The 17,112-nt window shown below is 36.3% G+C and overlaps 1 protein-coding gene across 9 annotated transcripts in view; it reads right to left on the bottom strand.

Moving 5' to 3' along the window:
- LOC131439027 (RNA-binding protein fusilli) overlaps positions 1-17,112 on the bottom strand; it is a 157,190-nt gene that overhangs the window by 88,639 nt on the left and 51,439 nt on the right. For all 9 annotated transcript variants that reach the window (XM_058609513.1, XM_058609511.1, XM_058609512.1 and 6 more), the window contains exon 3: positions 2,647-2,958. In XM_058609513.1, coding sequence (XP_058465496.1) covers positions 2,647-2,958 — 312 coding nt within the window. The remainder of the gene's footprint in view (positions 1-2,646; positions 2,959-17,112) is intronic.

Below are 17,112 nucleotides of genomic sequence, written 5' to 3'. Positions count from 1 at the left end.
CTAAATCTGGAAACATATACTGTTTTCAAGGTCAAGTGTGACTGAAGATTTCGACATAAAACTTCGTATAACTCGAAAAGTAAACATCAGATCTCAAAACCATTCAATAGCGTTCTGGGTGACGGGAGACCTTTCATTTGCGACTTTGATCAAAATCGGTCCAGCCATCTCTGAGATCTCGACTTCTTTATTGACAAAACACATACATACACACACACGGACATTTGCTCAGTTCGTCGAGCTGAATCGATTTTTTTTTTATTCAATAGTATAATATATATTTTTAGGCACACTGCTTAAGCTCTAAGATGCCAAGGGTATTTCCTAATCTTATTTAACGACTAACTTAAAACTAGAATAGTATCATTAGATTATGTCGTCTAGAATTTTTGGAAAAAGCTTTTAGCTGGCGTTCGGCAGTGGTCGGTGAATTGAATATTGCATGACTTCCAGTTGGTGCTATCTATGGCCGCTTCCTTTCAGTTCGTGTGGGTCCGCGGGAAACACCCCCAGGCTGCGAAGGCCCGGCGGGTGGCCCGCATGCTGGTCATCGACTGGAGCGTAGGCGGTGATGGTGATGTTACGAAGAGATGAAAAAATAAAAAAAGTAAATATTGTGGAAACCGAGGTAAATAGGGGGTATGGAAACAAAATGTCTGAAAACTACAGAGATCTAATTAGTTGCCATCGAGATGGTGAAGAGACGGGGGAAGGGGGAACGAAAAGTTAGTGACAAAAAAAAGATCTTGTTAGTTCCAATAAAGATGGTGGACAGGGACGGTGATCGAGAGGAGCTGAATCGATTGGTATATGGCATTCGGCCATTTAATCAGGTTGCCGTGTTTCCACATGTACCAGAGGTAGATTTGTTGATAAAACATCTTTGCGGTAAAGAGAAGGATTTGCTTAGGTCCTCATTTCATGGTTTATGCCTTATTATATTGTTTACAAGTACATATTGTCATATTGCAAATTAATGGCTATTCTTATGAAAAAGTGTTACTGGTATTGAGCCATCTTTCGTGTTTTGCTGTGTTCGATATATATTCAATGTTCAATGTTTAGTGCAGTTTATCTGTCGTCGTTTTTCATCTGAATTGAATTGCACATTGCAAAACAGTGCACTTTCAGTACACGTTCCATTAAACCACCATTAAATTAGTTTCCTCTTTCGCTAATGCATTCTTTCGTTATCTTTTGATTACGTTTATATAGAACTACTGCCGCTGTAATTCCAACATCGTATTTCAGAAACCACTCTCCTAAACCCACGGATGCTCTAATAATCAAGCTGTCACATTAATCTCGGAATCCATTTGTACACTTAACACAAGTCAACAATTTGGGCGAGTGGAAGCATTGCCCACTTAGCCGACGGAGGTAACACAGATCTGATAGAGTAATTCCACTCGGATAAAAACTAGTGCCCCTCTTCAACGTAAAACGCTGACGACGGTCAAGCAAAGTGTCACAACCAAAAGCACCCGTTTTGAAGCTCGAAATCGTCCCGCTATACTAATATGTTACAGTACATTTTATAGCTCAGAATACAACGCAATTGACAAAGAAGGGTACATCCAAACTGTTGATGACTTAATTAAAATGTTACATGCATCTGCATTAAACTATTTACGAAATCGGTTTTACCATAATCATCTCTCTTGTAGCTGATATGAACGTTGGTTTCGAATGCGAGAAGAATTACTGGCGAGCCACAGTAACGACAAAATAGTCTAAGTATAACGCGGGAATTGCAACGTCAATAGATTTTTTTCCTCAAACGTGTTGGACACTAATCGTAAATGTTTTCAAGGAAACACACGCGCCTCGAATACGTTAGGAGTCCTCTAGCATTAAAACCAATCTTAAATGAGGGATAATTACAGTGCTGTTAAAACTGGACTCTTAGTTACTGATTTAGTGTATTTGCATATTTTTCCTGATTATATAAATGAATGATTCAATTCAATGCTGTTGTACGCATCAAGGGGAACTTAAATTTCTGTCTGTATGGCCTACAAAGTAATCTGTCAAATTCTCAAATCACCTGTTCATTGACTTCAAAGTCGCATACGAAACAATCAAACTAAATCTATTATGACTAATTATATAGAAATATTGGTTCCCTGATAAATTTACGCAAATGGTCACATCTATCTAAGTTTGTTCGTTTAGTTTCTGTCGAGGACGGCCCTAACGAGATGACTAAAACTGTCTATGTTCGCAAAAAAGGCATTCTGAGATTGAAAGAAATCTGAACGAGCTAGCAACAAAAATTTCAATCAGTTGATACACCTAATTAAATCATAAAAACCTTCTCAGCGAAATGGCACCTAGAGAAATAAACATGTAACAATTTGTCAATGCAGCCTGTTTTCACTGTACACAAAATTTATTGAAACATATTAAAGCATCCGAATTGAAATACATCAAGAGGACGTGACATGTGATTGTAATATCGAGCAAAAACCGATACACTTTAACAGATCGTTCTTTTAGACAGGAATTATCATATACGGTAATATCAGATACCAAATGTTTATATGTGTAGACTGGAAGGGTTCTCAATGCTGAAAACGTAGAAATACTTTCCCAGTTATTCGAAATCATTCAAACTATGCATCAATCATTCTATCACCCACCCACCTGTTCGATCACTTCTTCCAGCGGTCGACCGTTGGACTGGATCAGGGATTCGATGGCGGGGATCTCCTGACTAATGGCATTGTCCGGTGCTGTCGGTACTGATGCGGACAGCGACGACGACGTCGACAGATTGTTCGAGTTAATGGTGGCCACCGTCGAGGAGGATAGCGATGACGAACAGGTTGTTCCGCCGGACTGGTCAAGTGAGGTATTGCTGGAACTGATATTATTCTGACTGACACTGCTACTGCTGAGCAGGGAGTGCTGGTGTGGATTCGTAGGCCGGACGAAGTACTGCTTAACACCGACGACCTGGAATTGATATCGAAAGCAGAGGGAAAAAATTAATAGTAGATTGAAAGGCCTGTTTTAATCCACCTAGCGGTGTAATGAAACCTTTCTCATATCTCACATATTCTCATATATAAATGTGTGGTATTCTTTAAAATATTTGATTTTTGAAAAACAAAATTAGTATAACCTATAGAGGGATCGAAAAGAGGTACTTCCGAAACCGGAATCTTGGAACCGGTATAATCAAAGTTGGTTCGAGAAGTGACTGGGATGGCTACAATATTCGGTCGTTCATCAAAAACCCAAGAACTAGGAAAGCCAAATTAATGTTTGGCGGTCTACTGATAATGACTCCCGATTGAAATAGTTTTGAGACAAGATTAGAAATTATTTTACTTTTTATTATTAAATTTTACTTCCGTAATCAAAAAACGAGAACCAGCATAGCCGGAATCGGGTTGTTTGGTTGTCTATTGACAATGGCTACCGATTGCAATAATTTCTAGGCAAGCTAAGAAATTTTGTTACGTGTTTTGTTTCGCCGCTTCAACTGATGGTATCCAATTTTTAACACACTTCACCATTTAATTCCGGAACCGGAAGTCAAATCCGGAAGAAATTTGGAAGTTTTGTATGAGACTATGATACCTTTTATTTGAATCTAAGTTTTTTGGAATCAGTCACGCCATCTCTGAGAAAAGTAAAAAAGTAATTTGAAATAAGATTTTTTTCACTAATCACCCCCTCGGCCTCGGCTCAAAAGTCGGTTTTCACAGTGATTACATAACCTTTCTATATGAGAAAGGCAAAAATGATACGATTACATTTTTATTTAGAACGCGGTAGTTAATAACCCTGCGGGGTAGGTTAATAATAGTGACTATGAGCCGTAACTACCACCGCGAGAGGGGATTGTTCGAACAAGGAACATTTTAATTTAGTATAATTTGTGTGCAATGATTGATTTTTTTTCAAACCCACCAACATTAGATTACCGAGAAGACAAAAAGTACCACAGGACACATAAAATGATGCGTCACTTTTACTGTTCGGCGAGATGATCGTTGGGAAATAAATCAATGATACGATTAAATGAGATGAGCTTCTGGAAATAATACTTTTTTGTCTAGACATGTAATTGGGGAAGTCATTGTAGTGGATTTAGTTTCGCTGGTCAGACCCATGCTCGACAGGTGCACCCGGTGCCAGACAGAGAAAGAAATTGACAACGGTCCGAGAAGCGATGTCGTGTGTTAAAGCAAGTTGCTTTGAGATAGCGTAGTAGGCTACCTAGCCAGGAAAATCTAATTGCTTCCTTTTTCATAGTTTGCCATGTGCTGGCATATGGTTAAAAGGTTTTTGTTGAAACTATTGTTGTTGGATGGTTTGATGGAACAAGTAGAGTTTATGTAAAGAGTCATTATGGTAAACATCAAACAGGGGTCGAAGATTATCCAATATAATCACATGAGAAAAAAGTGCTACATTTATTCTGTACAAAGCATAACGTTCGGGCTTTGATTTGTATCATTGATACTCACTTCTAATCGCTATCAAATCTTTTTTTACCTTTATTGGCTACTCTGAACAAGGGTGGGGGTTTGCAGGTTCCACATTTTCCATACTAGGCGGACTAGACTACCCAAACGCACACTGAAATACCGAAGTCAGCATTTTGGCGAAAAAATTAGTTGATTTTCTGATTTTAGTTAGTTATTTTTTGAGAAACTAAACTAAAAACTAAAAAAAATCTTACTTTTGCTAATTTATATTTATTCATTCTCAATCTCTTAATAATAATAAAATATTAGTGAAAATAGCTATTTTTTAGTTGAATTCACAAATTGAACATACTGTCATTTCTTAGCTAAGGCACACTCCATTTCCATTCAACTAATTTTTTAGTTGAATTAGAAAAATAAAATGTTGTTTTCAACTAACATGAATGGTTGAATTATCTTCTGCAATCTGCAGCTATATGGCGCCCTGTCACCGAAAAACGTTAACACCGTAATGACTACTAGCCACAAGATGGCACTATCGAAAAGAATTTTCCAGTCACGGTTGCTTTTTCTATATTGACAGGTATAGATATGAATGTTGTATTGGAGGAAAAGACACACACGAAACATAAACTTCTTTTTAAAAATTTTTCTTCTACATCGCTGTTTTCTTCATTTGACTTCGCGATATCGACTCTCTCACTGGAAACTTTGTGCACTCGTAAAACAAAAACTGAATACAAGTAGTACAGCAGACGGCGTAACCCGGAAAGTGTGAAGAAACAAAAAACTTCGTTTGACATATATGTACAAATAAAGCGCAACATTCGAAACTCACTTGACTGTTCCACGTAAAAACATTATTACTCACAATCGCATCGAATGCGCACACATTCTGAATAAATACACTTTCCACTAAGAGTTTACGGTATTTTTACATATCGGTTTAGAAATTTTAATATGGATATATCGTAACAAATGCGAAAAACATGCTGTCTTTCAGCAATGATGGTGATAGATAAATAGAGTCAAATTTTCTGATTTTAATTACAAAATTTGTTGTCAATGACAATTTCCTGTTTATTGATGGTATGTGTCCAGGATATTCGCCAACTAAACACATTCTCTATAAACAAGAGTAAATTCTGAATATCAACTAATTTATTAATTCTTTTGGAAATTTTGTTGTTAAAATCAACTAATTCTAAAACAGTAATACGAATTAGGCGTAGAGCTAATTTCGGTCGTTCCGTGCAACGCTGGAGGAAACTGAGGTCATCATCGGAATGATAGGTTCTATTCTTTCGAGATGATACGATAGCTTGTAACCCACGAGACAGATTCCTATGCGACAACCAATTTACAACGAACGATACGAGTATCTTCTATTGCAAGGTTACCAGAGAATTTGACACTTGGGCAGGAAATGTGCTTCACCCGACCTCTGTATTGTATCGATATTTTGTCATCCTACCAACAGCTTCATTGATTTTAATGTCTTCGTTAGTGGAACTTCGGAGAATTTCGTATAATATCCTCTTCCGTCTTCGCCCTATTTTCTTATATATTCTTCTATGTATGAAGCGATACTATATATTTTGTGTCAAACGATTATTACTTTAATTATCTTGAAATTGCATATTGATTGGTGATTGAGTGAAGCATAAGTATGGAACTTAGTGAAAGTACCAAGAATTCCATAACGCAATCTAAAAGAGAGCTATATTTAACATGCAACCAAACTACTAGGTGTGCAGATTTTTGACGATGTTGTCACTATTGGTGTGCATCCCGCGTCATTTTATATCCAAAGAAAGTTTTTTATTTTATTCAAGATTGAAAATATAAGTAATGTGAGAAAGGCATCATTACACCACTAGGTGGATTAAAAAAAGGTTTTTCGACGAATGTTTCGCACGAAATCGATTTGTTAAAAGCCATTTCGTCGATGATTATATTCCCGAAGTGATTTCAAACAAAGAAATGTTTGATTACTAACACGTTTTGTTGAACCAGAATCATAAATCAGAAGTTTCATCTATTTTGAAATAACAAATATAATCATTTCTCCATGTTTTCCCAAAAAAGTACTAAGCTTCCGACAATGATCCTCAGAATGATTATTTTTACTTGAAATCATCAAAACATTTGTTTTGGTGTATCAACAACTAAGCGAAATTTGGCGAAGGCGTGTGAAAAATTGACTTTGACTCGTGCTTTGCCCGATCTCGTATATCGATCCATCAAGTGAACCAGGTTTTCTGCTGTTGAGAAAACGAAATTCGGTGAAGTGGTCTATCTAAAATTTTACTATGAATTCATATTCAAATGTTTATTAAAACGATTGAAAATGATGACCATGAGAACTTGAGAAAAATGAGTCTTTCAAAATTTGGTTACTTGCATAGCCAAAGCCGAAACAAGTCGTGGAAGTGTACCTTGGCAGCAAACAGTTTCACAATAACAATTCCTTGATTTAATTTGGAAATTTTACACGATCTGAACAATTTGAGCTGAAACTTGCGATATATTATCATGTTTAATCCTCAATAATTACGGACCCGTAAATCTACAGAGATTTCTATAGATCTGAGATTGCTGCTAATAATAGTGTTCAACAAAAAAACGAACATACGCATCAATATTCAGTTTCTGGCAAAAATATCAAAAAGTATTCGAGCCACGTCTCACAATCTAATCCACATTAACAATGGTGTATCGTAATTTTCTGGTTGATGTGGACTAATCTCCGTTTTCCAGTCGTGCCGTAGATTAAACAATTATCTTCACCTTGCATGAATTTTCACTTTTTTCCGTTGCCTTCACGCTGGTTTTTCCCCAAATTTGTAAACATTTGGACTGGTTTACTTTGCATCATATTCTGACTTACACAGCTGAGCGATCATCACGGCGCATTAGACATGCACTACAGGCAGGCACAATACGCAACAAAGAACCATGCTCAATAATTCAGTTCTCTTACACTCAGTAAATTGACTGTCTAAGGTTGCGCGCTAGAGCACACCGATGGGACCTGTCACTGTCTAATTTATTGGGGATAATCAGCATTTTAATTGCGGTTCTAGCGCCTGGCCTTGGCCGACGAATCAATTCCAATATCAAGAGTTTCGCTTGAGTGGTGATTGGCTCCTGACCCGCTGTACCCTCTTCCTCCATCACACCCCACAGCCAGCGATCACATAGCATGATAATTTCAGTTCAGCCAACAAGTAAGTAACGAAACATTGGGGAAGTGCATATTCATTGAACAGTACTGACTCTGGAAGTCAAACCATGACATGTCGAGACATCCGATTGGACCCGGTCTGGTACGAATTCATAATATACACAAAAAGATTACAATTAATTGGTCCCATAATTCAGAATAAATTGGGAGTCAAAACAAAAATGCATCCATTGCAATAAAAAAACCTTTTTTAATCCACCTAGTGGTGTAATGATTCCTTTCTCATATTACTTATATTTTCAAAACCATCTTTAGAAGATTCTGTCAAGTTATGAAACTTGAATAAAATCAAAAACTTTCTTCGATATAAACTACAGTTATGTCAAGTTAATAAAGATTTAAATGTGGCAACTCTGCACGCTATACAAAACTGAACAAAGGACGCTGTGTGCACGCCTAGGGTGCGTTTTCTTCTTCTTTCGTATCAGCACATACCGATGCGTATTGATTTGGCATCTTTGTATACCTTGATCCTGACACAGTAGACTAAGACGATATCATATTTTTTAACCATTAAATTTTTATCATAAAAAATGTACCGCTATACCATCTAGTTTGAAGCTGCAACTAGGTTTAGTATTATTCCGATTTAGTAGCATTCCGACGTAGAATTTCTAGTTTTGAATATATGATTTTCATAAGTTTAGAGAAATTGATGATTCGGAATGATGCTAGGTCATAGGGTGTGTTTAATCTACAAGTAAACGATTACTTGATGTAGAGCGAACGAGATCGATTGCACAAAGATAAAAAAAGGTATAGAATTTGCGCTAATTTTAGACAAATTTTCCAAAACCGAGGGCCGAGTGTCATATATCAATCGATTCAACTCGACGAACTGGGCAAATGTTCGTGTGTGTGTCTGTATATCTGCTGTCAACAAAGAGATCGAGATCTCAGATATGACTAGACCGATTTCGATCGAACTAGTCGCAAATGAAAGGTTTCCACGTCTTCCTGAACGCTATTGAATGTTTTTTAAGATCGGATTTTTAATTTTTAAGTTATTCGCAGCTATATATCAAAATTTTCAGTTTTTTGGCAATATCTGTCACAATTGACCTTGAAAACAGAATATGTTTTAGACGTACATCCAGCACGGTAATAGCTGTCCAACAAGCAATAGATTGTCAAAATCCGTCCCTTTTTAACGGCGATATCGATATTTTGGTGTAAGCGACTTTTACCCTAATTCCAGTGTTAGGAGTTTCACGCGCTTGATGATAAAGCGATTTTTCGGAGCAAAATGAAACTCGATTTTCAATGCTGTTTTATGCAATTGTTTCTTAGCATCTAAAAGACTATGCACATCACCTTTTTTCGTGACGCTACGATTTTAGCACGGTTCGTTTTGGCAACATAATCGTTCGATTATTACAGAGATGGCAGTATTCTCAAATTCAAAACAATTTCATATTTATATTGATTTATACGGTTTGCAGCAAAAATTGCTGGAAGAACACAACTTCTTACACCCTTATACCATTCGAAGAAGTTCGTCGAGATAAGCAAAATTGTGTGTGAAAAATAATCTCGATGGCTTAGCTGATTTCTAAAAACTTAGAGTCATATGAACAGTCCTATGCTCCCATATAACGTTTCTGAATTTCTTTTGAATCCGACTTCTGGTTCCCGAACTACAGGATGATATCGGGTTCACAGAACGCACTACGATTTCTCTAAGATGGCTAAGCTGATTTTCAAAAATTTCGAATCTAATGAAATGGTTAACAATCCATTAAGGCGAATTTAACTGACTTAAGCTACACCAATTTCCGAATTCCCTTTACGAAAGTTTCGGGAATAGTGAAGTTAAAAAAAGGCCAAAACGAATTTAATAAACGAAAAATTCAAATTCAAACTTATGGTCGCATACAAAATTGGTGAATTTTATCCGACATTCAAATTTGAAATTACAGGGTGACGAGTTTTTAAAATTCAACCCGTCATAGAAGATGACGATACCAAAAAATCATCAAAGGGCTCAAAACTATTTCCATTTATTCGTCATACTTATTCATGGATATACGAACTATTTTTGATTATACTGGTTTCTGAATACCGTTCCAGGAAGTACTATAAATAATGACAAAAAAATTGAAAAGAAACTCACTCTTACATCTCATGGATTGTCACACGTTTAGATTAAAAGGAATAATTTCAAGGTTTCGTACAATTTCTATCTTCAATTCGTCTTGCAGTTCCAAAATTACAAGGTAGTGACTGTCATTGAAAGCATTAAAAAAAGCACATGCGGACAGATAAAAAAGGTTTTTCAGTTATGTTTTGCTTATCACCCTGGAGTTTTTCCACCTTGTATATATGTAATACCCAGAACGCTTCAAAGCATTTCAAAATCGACAGACTTTCACATGTTGTGACGGATCTTGAACTGTTGAACCACTTTCCTGGCAATTTTACTAATTATTGGGCCGCTTTTACGACCATCCCTTTCCATCTTCGAGCACAGTTGTATTTGCAATTCCAAGTTGTAGTTGTATTTGCAAATCCAAGCTTTTAAGCGATTCATCGCACAGTAGTTCAAAAGCCTAATTTTACGCTCTTAATTAATAACCTCTTAAAAACGTGGTTTTCAAGATACAGTATATACACCAAAGTTGCTCAGAATGATAGGCGCCATCTTTTAAAAATTTATTTAAGTTATTAAAAACTAAAAAGTAAAATGTAAAAGTAAATGTGAGATAAACAAATTATTCTAGGTCTGGATCAACATAAGGGCTAAGTAACTTATACGAAAATGTGCAGAAAGCCATTTCAAACAAATTTGCAGTAGGTACTATTCCCGTAGCAAAACATAAACTTTCGAAGTCTATAACGATGTGCAAAATAAATCATATTTTGAGACAATTACCATGGTAACGAATATATACTGACATCTGATCTGATATACAATGAACCTTATCATTGCAAATGTCAAGGACAAGGATATTTGAAAAGAACATTTTGTGTAGTTTTTAGTGATGAAATACTTTGTATAACACGAAAAACTCTTAGAAATAAAAAATATATAAATTTTTGGACAAAAATTGGTTTGAGGACACTCTTTTCAGAAAACACATTATATCATGAATTCAAAATATGGCGCCCATCATTCTGAGCAACTTTGCTGAAGATACTATACCTCGAAAATCACGTTTTTAGCGTGTTAACAATTGAGAGGGTAAAATTGGAATTTTGAATCACTGTGCAGTGGTGGGATGCAGTCACGTACCCAGAGGGGGGGCCCAAGGGGCCCGGGCCCCTTCCGAAATCAAGAACAGATATATACTTATTTAGAAGGTCAAAGGCATGTGTTGCAGAAATAACAAGACAGCAAACATAAAGAAATGTAATACAATAACAGATAGAGTGGAAAAGGTACAAGGTACACCGAGAATTAGGTACATAAGCAGTCTTCAGTAACATTATTTTTTTTACCTTGGGCCCCTTCCGAAACGAAATCCTGGGTACGGGCCTGGTGGGATGCCTCGGGATTTTAAATATAAGTGAGCAACATTTGTTTCGCGAACAATTTTTTGTTCTAAAGACAAGACTGGAACTACTGTATGAATATCTAGAACAACTTGACAGATATAAACAACACACCATTTTGTTGCTGCTCATACGTTTCAAAAGTCATAGAAGATTTTCGGTGTGGTATATTTATCAAATATACCCTTTAGTACATAACCATTTTAGTTTAGGTCTTCGAAAAATTCAGCTGGAATACAAATTATGTAATCACTAAGATTGTTCTTCCGATTTTGATATTTTTTCAATCATTCGATTACCAAAACAATAACAAACTGAGCAATTAAGTTGAGTTTTCCATTTGATTCTACAATTTACTTCGCATGGCTGCTCAGAGAGGAAACTTGACAAATAGGAATGAACATAGATGACCTAGCAGTGAATGGATGAAAAAGTAAGCCAGAGTAATATTTTTCTCATGCATATATAATACTAGGTGTCCATATAGTTTGTAATTCTTCAAAGAACTGTTTTTTATGTTTCTTAATTTCATTACTATTTTCTCCTAAAACCCCTAATTTTTGGTTCTGATAATTACACACAGTCTTCTCGAAATAAATTTTTCATGCTACCAGAGATTGGATAGAATCGAAAATCTCGATTATTCATTTGAATGTCTGCATGTGTTATATCTGACATCTTGGAATGCTGCCACAGCAATATTCCAGCATAATTCATCAAATCGAGGTGCATACCCACGTCTCGCTAATAATAATCAACTAATAATCAAAAGCCAAGTCATTTTCTGATTACACTAGCACTTGCTGTAATCAGATGACGAGTCAAGAACCAGTGGCTCTCTTCCTACTGATCCAGTTTTTGACACTTTGTGGCCTCAATCTTGCCTACTTGCCATCGCTGCTTGAACCATAAGTCTGCAAAGGATCGAAATGGATAACCCGATTCGTTACCATTGGGGAGCAGAGTCAGTCAACTAGAGCCCTAATTAACAACTATTAAGTCGCGACTAGTCGAACGATAAAAGGAAACATGAAATTACGAACGCTGTACACAGTGATGCTTTATTAGTGCTAATTAATGCATGAATTGCGTTACTCTGATCCGGTGGCATAAGACAACGAAGGTAGGCTCTTCAGACTGAAGTATCTGTGAATTAATGTTACAATCTTTCCAAGTTATGAATGGGATCATTATTGTCACTGTGTAGTATTTAATCCCATGTATTCTATTCTCTACATAATTTGAAGGTTTGCTTTTGCTTATAATCCGAAAACAAAAATTATTTCGTGATGTCCATGCCTATTTCTGTAGAAAGTTAGAGTTTACGCCAATAGGCCAAGTATTTGATGGAAATTTTTAACGCAACGTATGCTATTGATATATCTCTCGAAAATTACATTCCACTTCAAACGATGGGCTCCCCAAAAGGTCAAATAACATATCGATGGGGTCCCGACAGGTGAGTATCGAAGGCGTACTCGGTTGAATATGACATGTGCAACTAAATCTCGATTGGGAACGCGAATCCAATCAACAGACAACAAGTGCAATCATTGTGTCGAACAGTGTACATATGCAAATGCAAATATGTACAGTTTTCTCCTGACCGCAGGCGGGAGGTCATCCATCAGCGGTAAATATGGCACGTGTACACTGTTCCTAATTGCGTTGAAACTGTGCAAATATTCAATAAAAGTACGAAGGCTTATTACTCGTGTACTGTAGGTATTGAGTACAAGTGTTACTTAACATGTGGCGGAGCCTATCGCGACTACCTGGGGGACCCATGGAACAACAATCTCCGGGATCTCACCTCGCCACCTCTCCCACAAGAATATTATCGCTGCCTCGTGATTACGCACGAGAACAAAGGCTCAAATTATGACACCTTGCTGGTAGGGCACAGCACCAATGTACATATACTCGCTAGATACTTTAGCACTCCGTATCTCTACAGACGTACAGAACAACCGACACATCGGGTGAGAGTGTGATTAGTGGATGATGGATTTATCTAAAAAAAAGTTAATAATGGAATGCAACTCTCAAACAGTGCTCGAACTATATCAACAGTTTGAAATTTTTAGAAGAACTGTTAGTACTGCTGCCGATAAAGACAATTCGCAGATCGTTTTGCAATAGTACAGTTACTCACAAAATTGATTGCACACATGAACACACATCACATTTTCGCATTTTTTGTAATTGTAACTGTGCGTAAGTTTTTGTATTTCCGGAAATGGATAAGTATACATTTCATATAAATATCAAGATTTTTCTCATTTGATCTTCGAAAGCAACAAGAAAATTACAAGGTTGTATGCAAGACACGACCGAGCACAATTACATTGAAAATGAAATAATTTAAAGGTTCCCATAATAAAAACAAAAATAAAGATGATGGCGGATGCACTAAACTAAAAACTTATTCAAGTGACCGATTAGAACCTTAATCTAGTTTTGGCGCGTACACTGTTTGCGAATGATAAAACTGACAAATGATTTTTTTCATAATAATTGATTTTAAACCCAGTAGTTATGGGCTAATGCTAAAAGATAATTGTGTTTTTGCCATATTTCATGAAAAATAAATATCTATGATTCATTAAGTCCATTGGAGTTTCAATTTAAATTTTATTGTATGTTAGACTGTTTTCTCTTCTATGAGTTCAACCAATAGTAAACTATTTCATTCATTTTTAGTATACAATTTCGAAGTTAAATGTGGCAAATTCATCGAATAACTACCAAAATACAAGCACTCCGATTTGGGCCCGAAAAATGTATCGCCGAATGATTTAAACTGACCTGTTAGTCACACGGGTAAAGATCTATTGCCGGTACCATGATTTTTTAATAATGAAATCATGAACAATGTTTTCTCATGAAATTTCATGAGCAAAATGATTGATATCATGTAAATATTCATAAAAGATGTGTTATTGGTCATGATTTCAATCGTTTTGATCATGAAATCTTGACTTATTATGATAGACGTGATTCATGATTTTAATCATGGTTCCAGCAATGAATTTTTATCCGTGCACCGGAACATCAATATCTATCGAAGATCCAAACCAACTCTTCTGCGATCACACGTTTCTTGGTATGATTAATATTTATGTAGAAAAAGTAAAATGAATTTTCAAATTCGAAGAATTAGGTTGGGCGCTGTTTTCAAATCTGGCAATCCGTTCAGTAGTTCCAGAGTTATGGCATTACAAACATACAAACTAACATCCATTTTTATATATAGAAGATGATATATATATATATATATATATATATATATATATATATATATATATATATATATATATATATATATATATATATATATATATATATATATATATATATATATATATATATATATACACTTTTGAATATTTGTTTATTTCCAGAGGGTGAGCGCTAGAAACAAATGTTTTCATCTATGATATTTCTTTTCAAGATTTGATTTTTTTAAATTAAAGTGGCATTAATACTCACTCCCCAAACTTGGCTTTCCTGATTATTTTGTTGTGCAACTTGCTGCTGACAAGTTCGGCAATAATTGACAGTTCAGGATTGCCGAAATTCTCATACATTATGCCGCGACGGTTACCGAGCTCTCAGCTGTGCAAATCTCGGCAATTATTTCGCCGAGATTCAGCAATAAAATTTAAGTGTGTAGATGATTAGCAAATTTGATTCTTTATGTTTCCATCCAAGGTTCGAGGAAAATTCCGAGGATTATATGAACAACAAGAAAATTATCGGATTATATTTGAGCCTCGAAGATAACTCAAAATAAATGAACTTGTTAGACATTGAATGTGTTCCTGCAGTAATGTCTAAAATGACAATTCCTTTGAAACAACGATTTGAACAATGCTTCACGAAACGCTATTTACGGACTAATCGTCGAGCAAACCAAGGCACATATCAAATCAAGTCATTTTCTCTGGCGGATGTCATATCTGTTGTCTGTCACGGACAATGAAATCATAAAACATTCCAGAGTGGTTTGGTTGTTGGCATAAATGTTAGACATGCCGCTCGGGCTGTTCGCTGACACATAAAGAATTCCCGGTCGTCTCTAGTTTTCAAGGCACACGTGATGCATTTTTTTATTTTGCCAGGAACAGTACCTACTGTACGTGGAAGAATGACCTTGGCTGCAAGCTGTGATCACTCGCCTCGAACTGATTTCAGCAAATCCATAGACGAATTTACAACCATGGGCTTAAAAAAGCCAGAGTGTAGGAATAATTCAAATGTTGCTTGCCATGGTTTCTCTTCAGTTAGCTTGAAATTATTTTTAATCCAATCGGTTTCTGCAGCGTAATGCTGTTTTGGCAAATGACGTCAATTGAATTAATAATAATTTGGAAATGCAGAACACCTCATATTGAAGGACCTAAATGCATACGAGGTTGCAAAGAGCTAAACAATTGCGGATTTCCACAGACTTTACGTCAACTAACTAGTGATGTATTATCCGAACTCAAATACTGACATCAGTGCAGACGATTCTTTTGTTTACCTTCCCGTTCTCATGAAATCAATTTCGGAAGCAATCCACGAGCATCTATGATCTGATCTACGATGGTGATTATGGTAATCATGATTGATGGCGATCATGATTCTTATGCTATTAATGCAACAGCACAACTCGTCAGGGGCACGTCATAAGTGTTTACTTTATATGATGAGCCGCGATTCTACGGTAACATACTGAATGACCCCAAATCTCCAATGACGCTGTATTTATTGTTTGGCGATGTTAAAGTTACTACCAAGTAACTTTTTAATAACAAGACCCCATTAGTCAGTGCATACCCAAACAGGGGGTCGTAGGATCGTAGCCTACTAATTGCAGGTTTCTCAAAGATGTGCACATCAAGAGTTCATTTTGACTGCACCTTATCATAGTAAATTTATCTTACTGGTAGTGCATTGCATCGAGCTGCTAACGACAGGCCTCATAGTTATTCAGTGCGCCTACTCGTGCCAGAGATAGGCTGAACCGGCTACCTCGAAACGGATAGGAAAAATCTCCAATAAATATGTCAATTAAAGTAATTTTCTTAATATGTTCATATCTTGATTTCTGGTACTTGGCGATAAATATAGCGCCCGGTCGGTGGGATCCGATTCTCGGAACAGAATTCCGTCACGGAGGAGAGTTTGCTCAAATTGTGTGCCCCGTGTAGCTTGTTTTGCACGAGTGTCACGAGAAATTGGTTCAGCAGCCGGTTGTTTATCAACTGTTCGATGACTGCTAGTTATCCTAATGATTGAGATTGCTTTATCTTAACAGAAGGGGGTTAAATACATGATTCATCATAGGTTATTCATCAACTATAATATTTTGTCTCTCTCGATACTAACAATTTTTTGATTCAAACAATCCAAAGTTTTGTGTTTGATATATGGTGTAACGATGCTCCAACCAGTGCGGTAAAATTTCATTTTCAATCGAATAATATAAGATGAAAATGAAATTTATGGCCGCTGACCGTCAGCATATCCCAACTAATTCATTTGACTTTTGCTGCCATTTTCAAGTGAAGCTCCCAGAATTTATCGTCAGTTGAATAATCGTACCTAGTCATTTAAAGTTTTGCTTGCTCAGTTTCAAGTGCCAAGTAGTATAGCTGCTTCATGTCTTCGCTCTTGGTAGTAAGCAGATTCGAACGAATAGAATTATAAATATACTCTAGTATTAAAAATGAAAACTGAAGGAGGAAACAATTAATTTATGTGTATTCTGTGATTTATATTTCAGCTATCTGATTAGTCTTTCATCTATTATCTTGAACCAATTCGAATGTTTACATGAACCTCATTTGAAGGCCGCTCTCACACTATTGAAAGAGATATTTTGTTACTTAGAGAGATCAACTGACGGTAATTAAACTGAGCCTCGATTGCAGAGAAACGAGT

Source organism: Malaya genurostris, chromosome 3 (genome assembly GCF_030247185.1).
Source record: "Malaya genurostris strain Urasoe2022 chromosome 3, Malgen_1.1, whole genome shotgun sequence".
In the NCBI taxonomy this organism is placed as follows: Eukaryota; Metazoa; Arthropoda; class Insecta; order Diptera; family Culicidae; genus Malaya; species Malaya genurostris.
The sequence above is the reverse complement of the archived record's forward strand: the minus strand, read 5'-3'. Positions and strand labels throughout refer to the sequence as shown.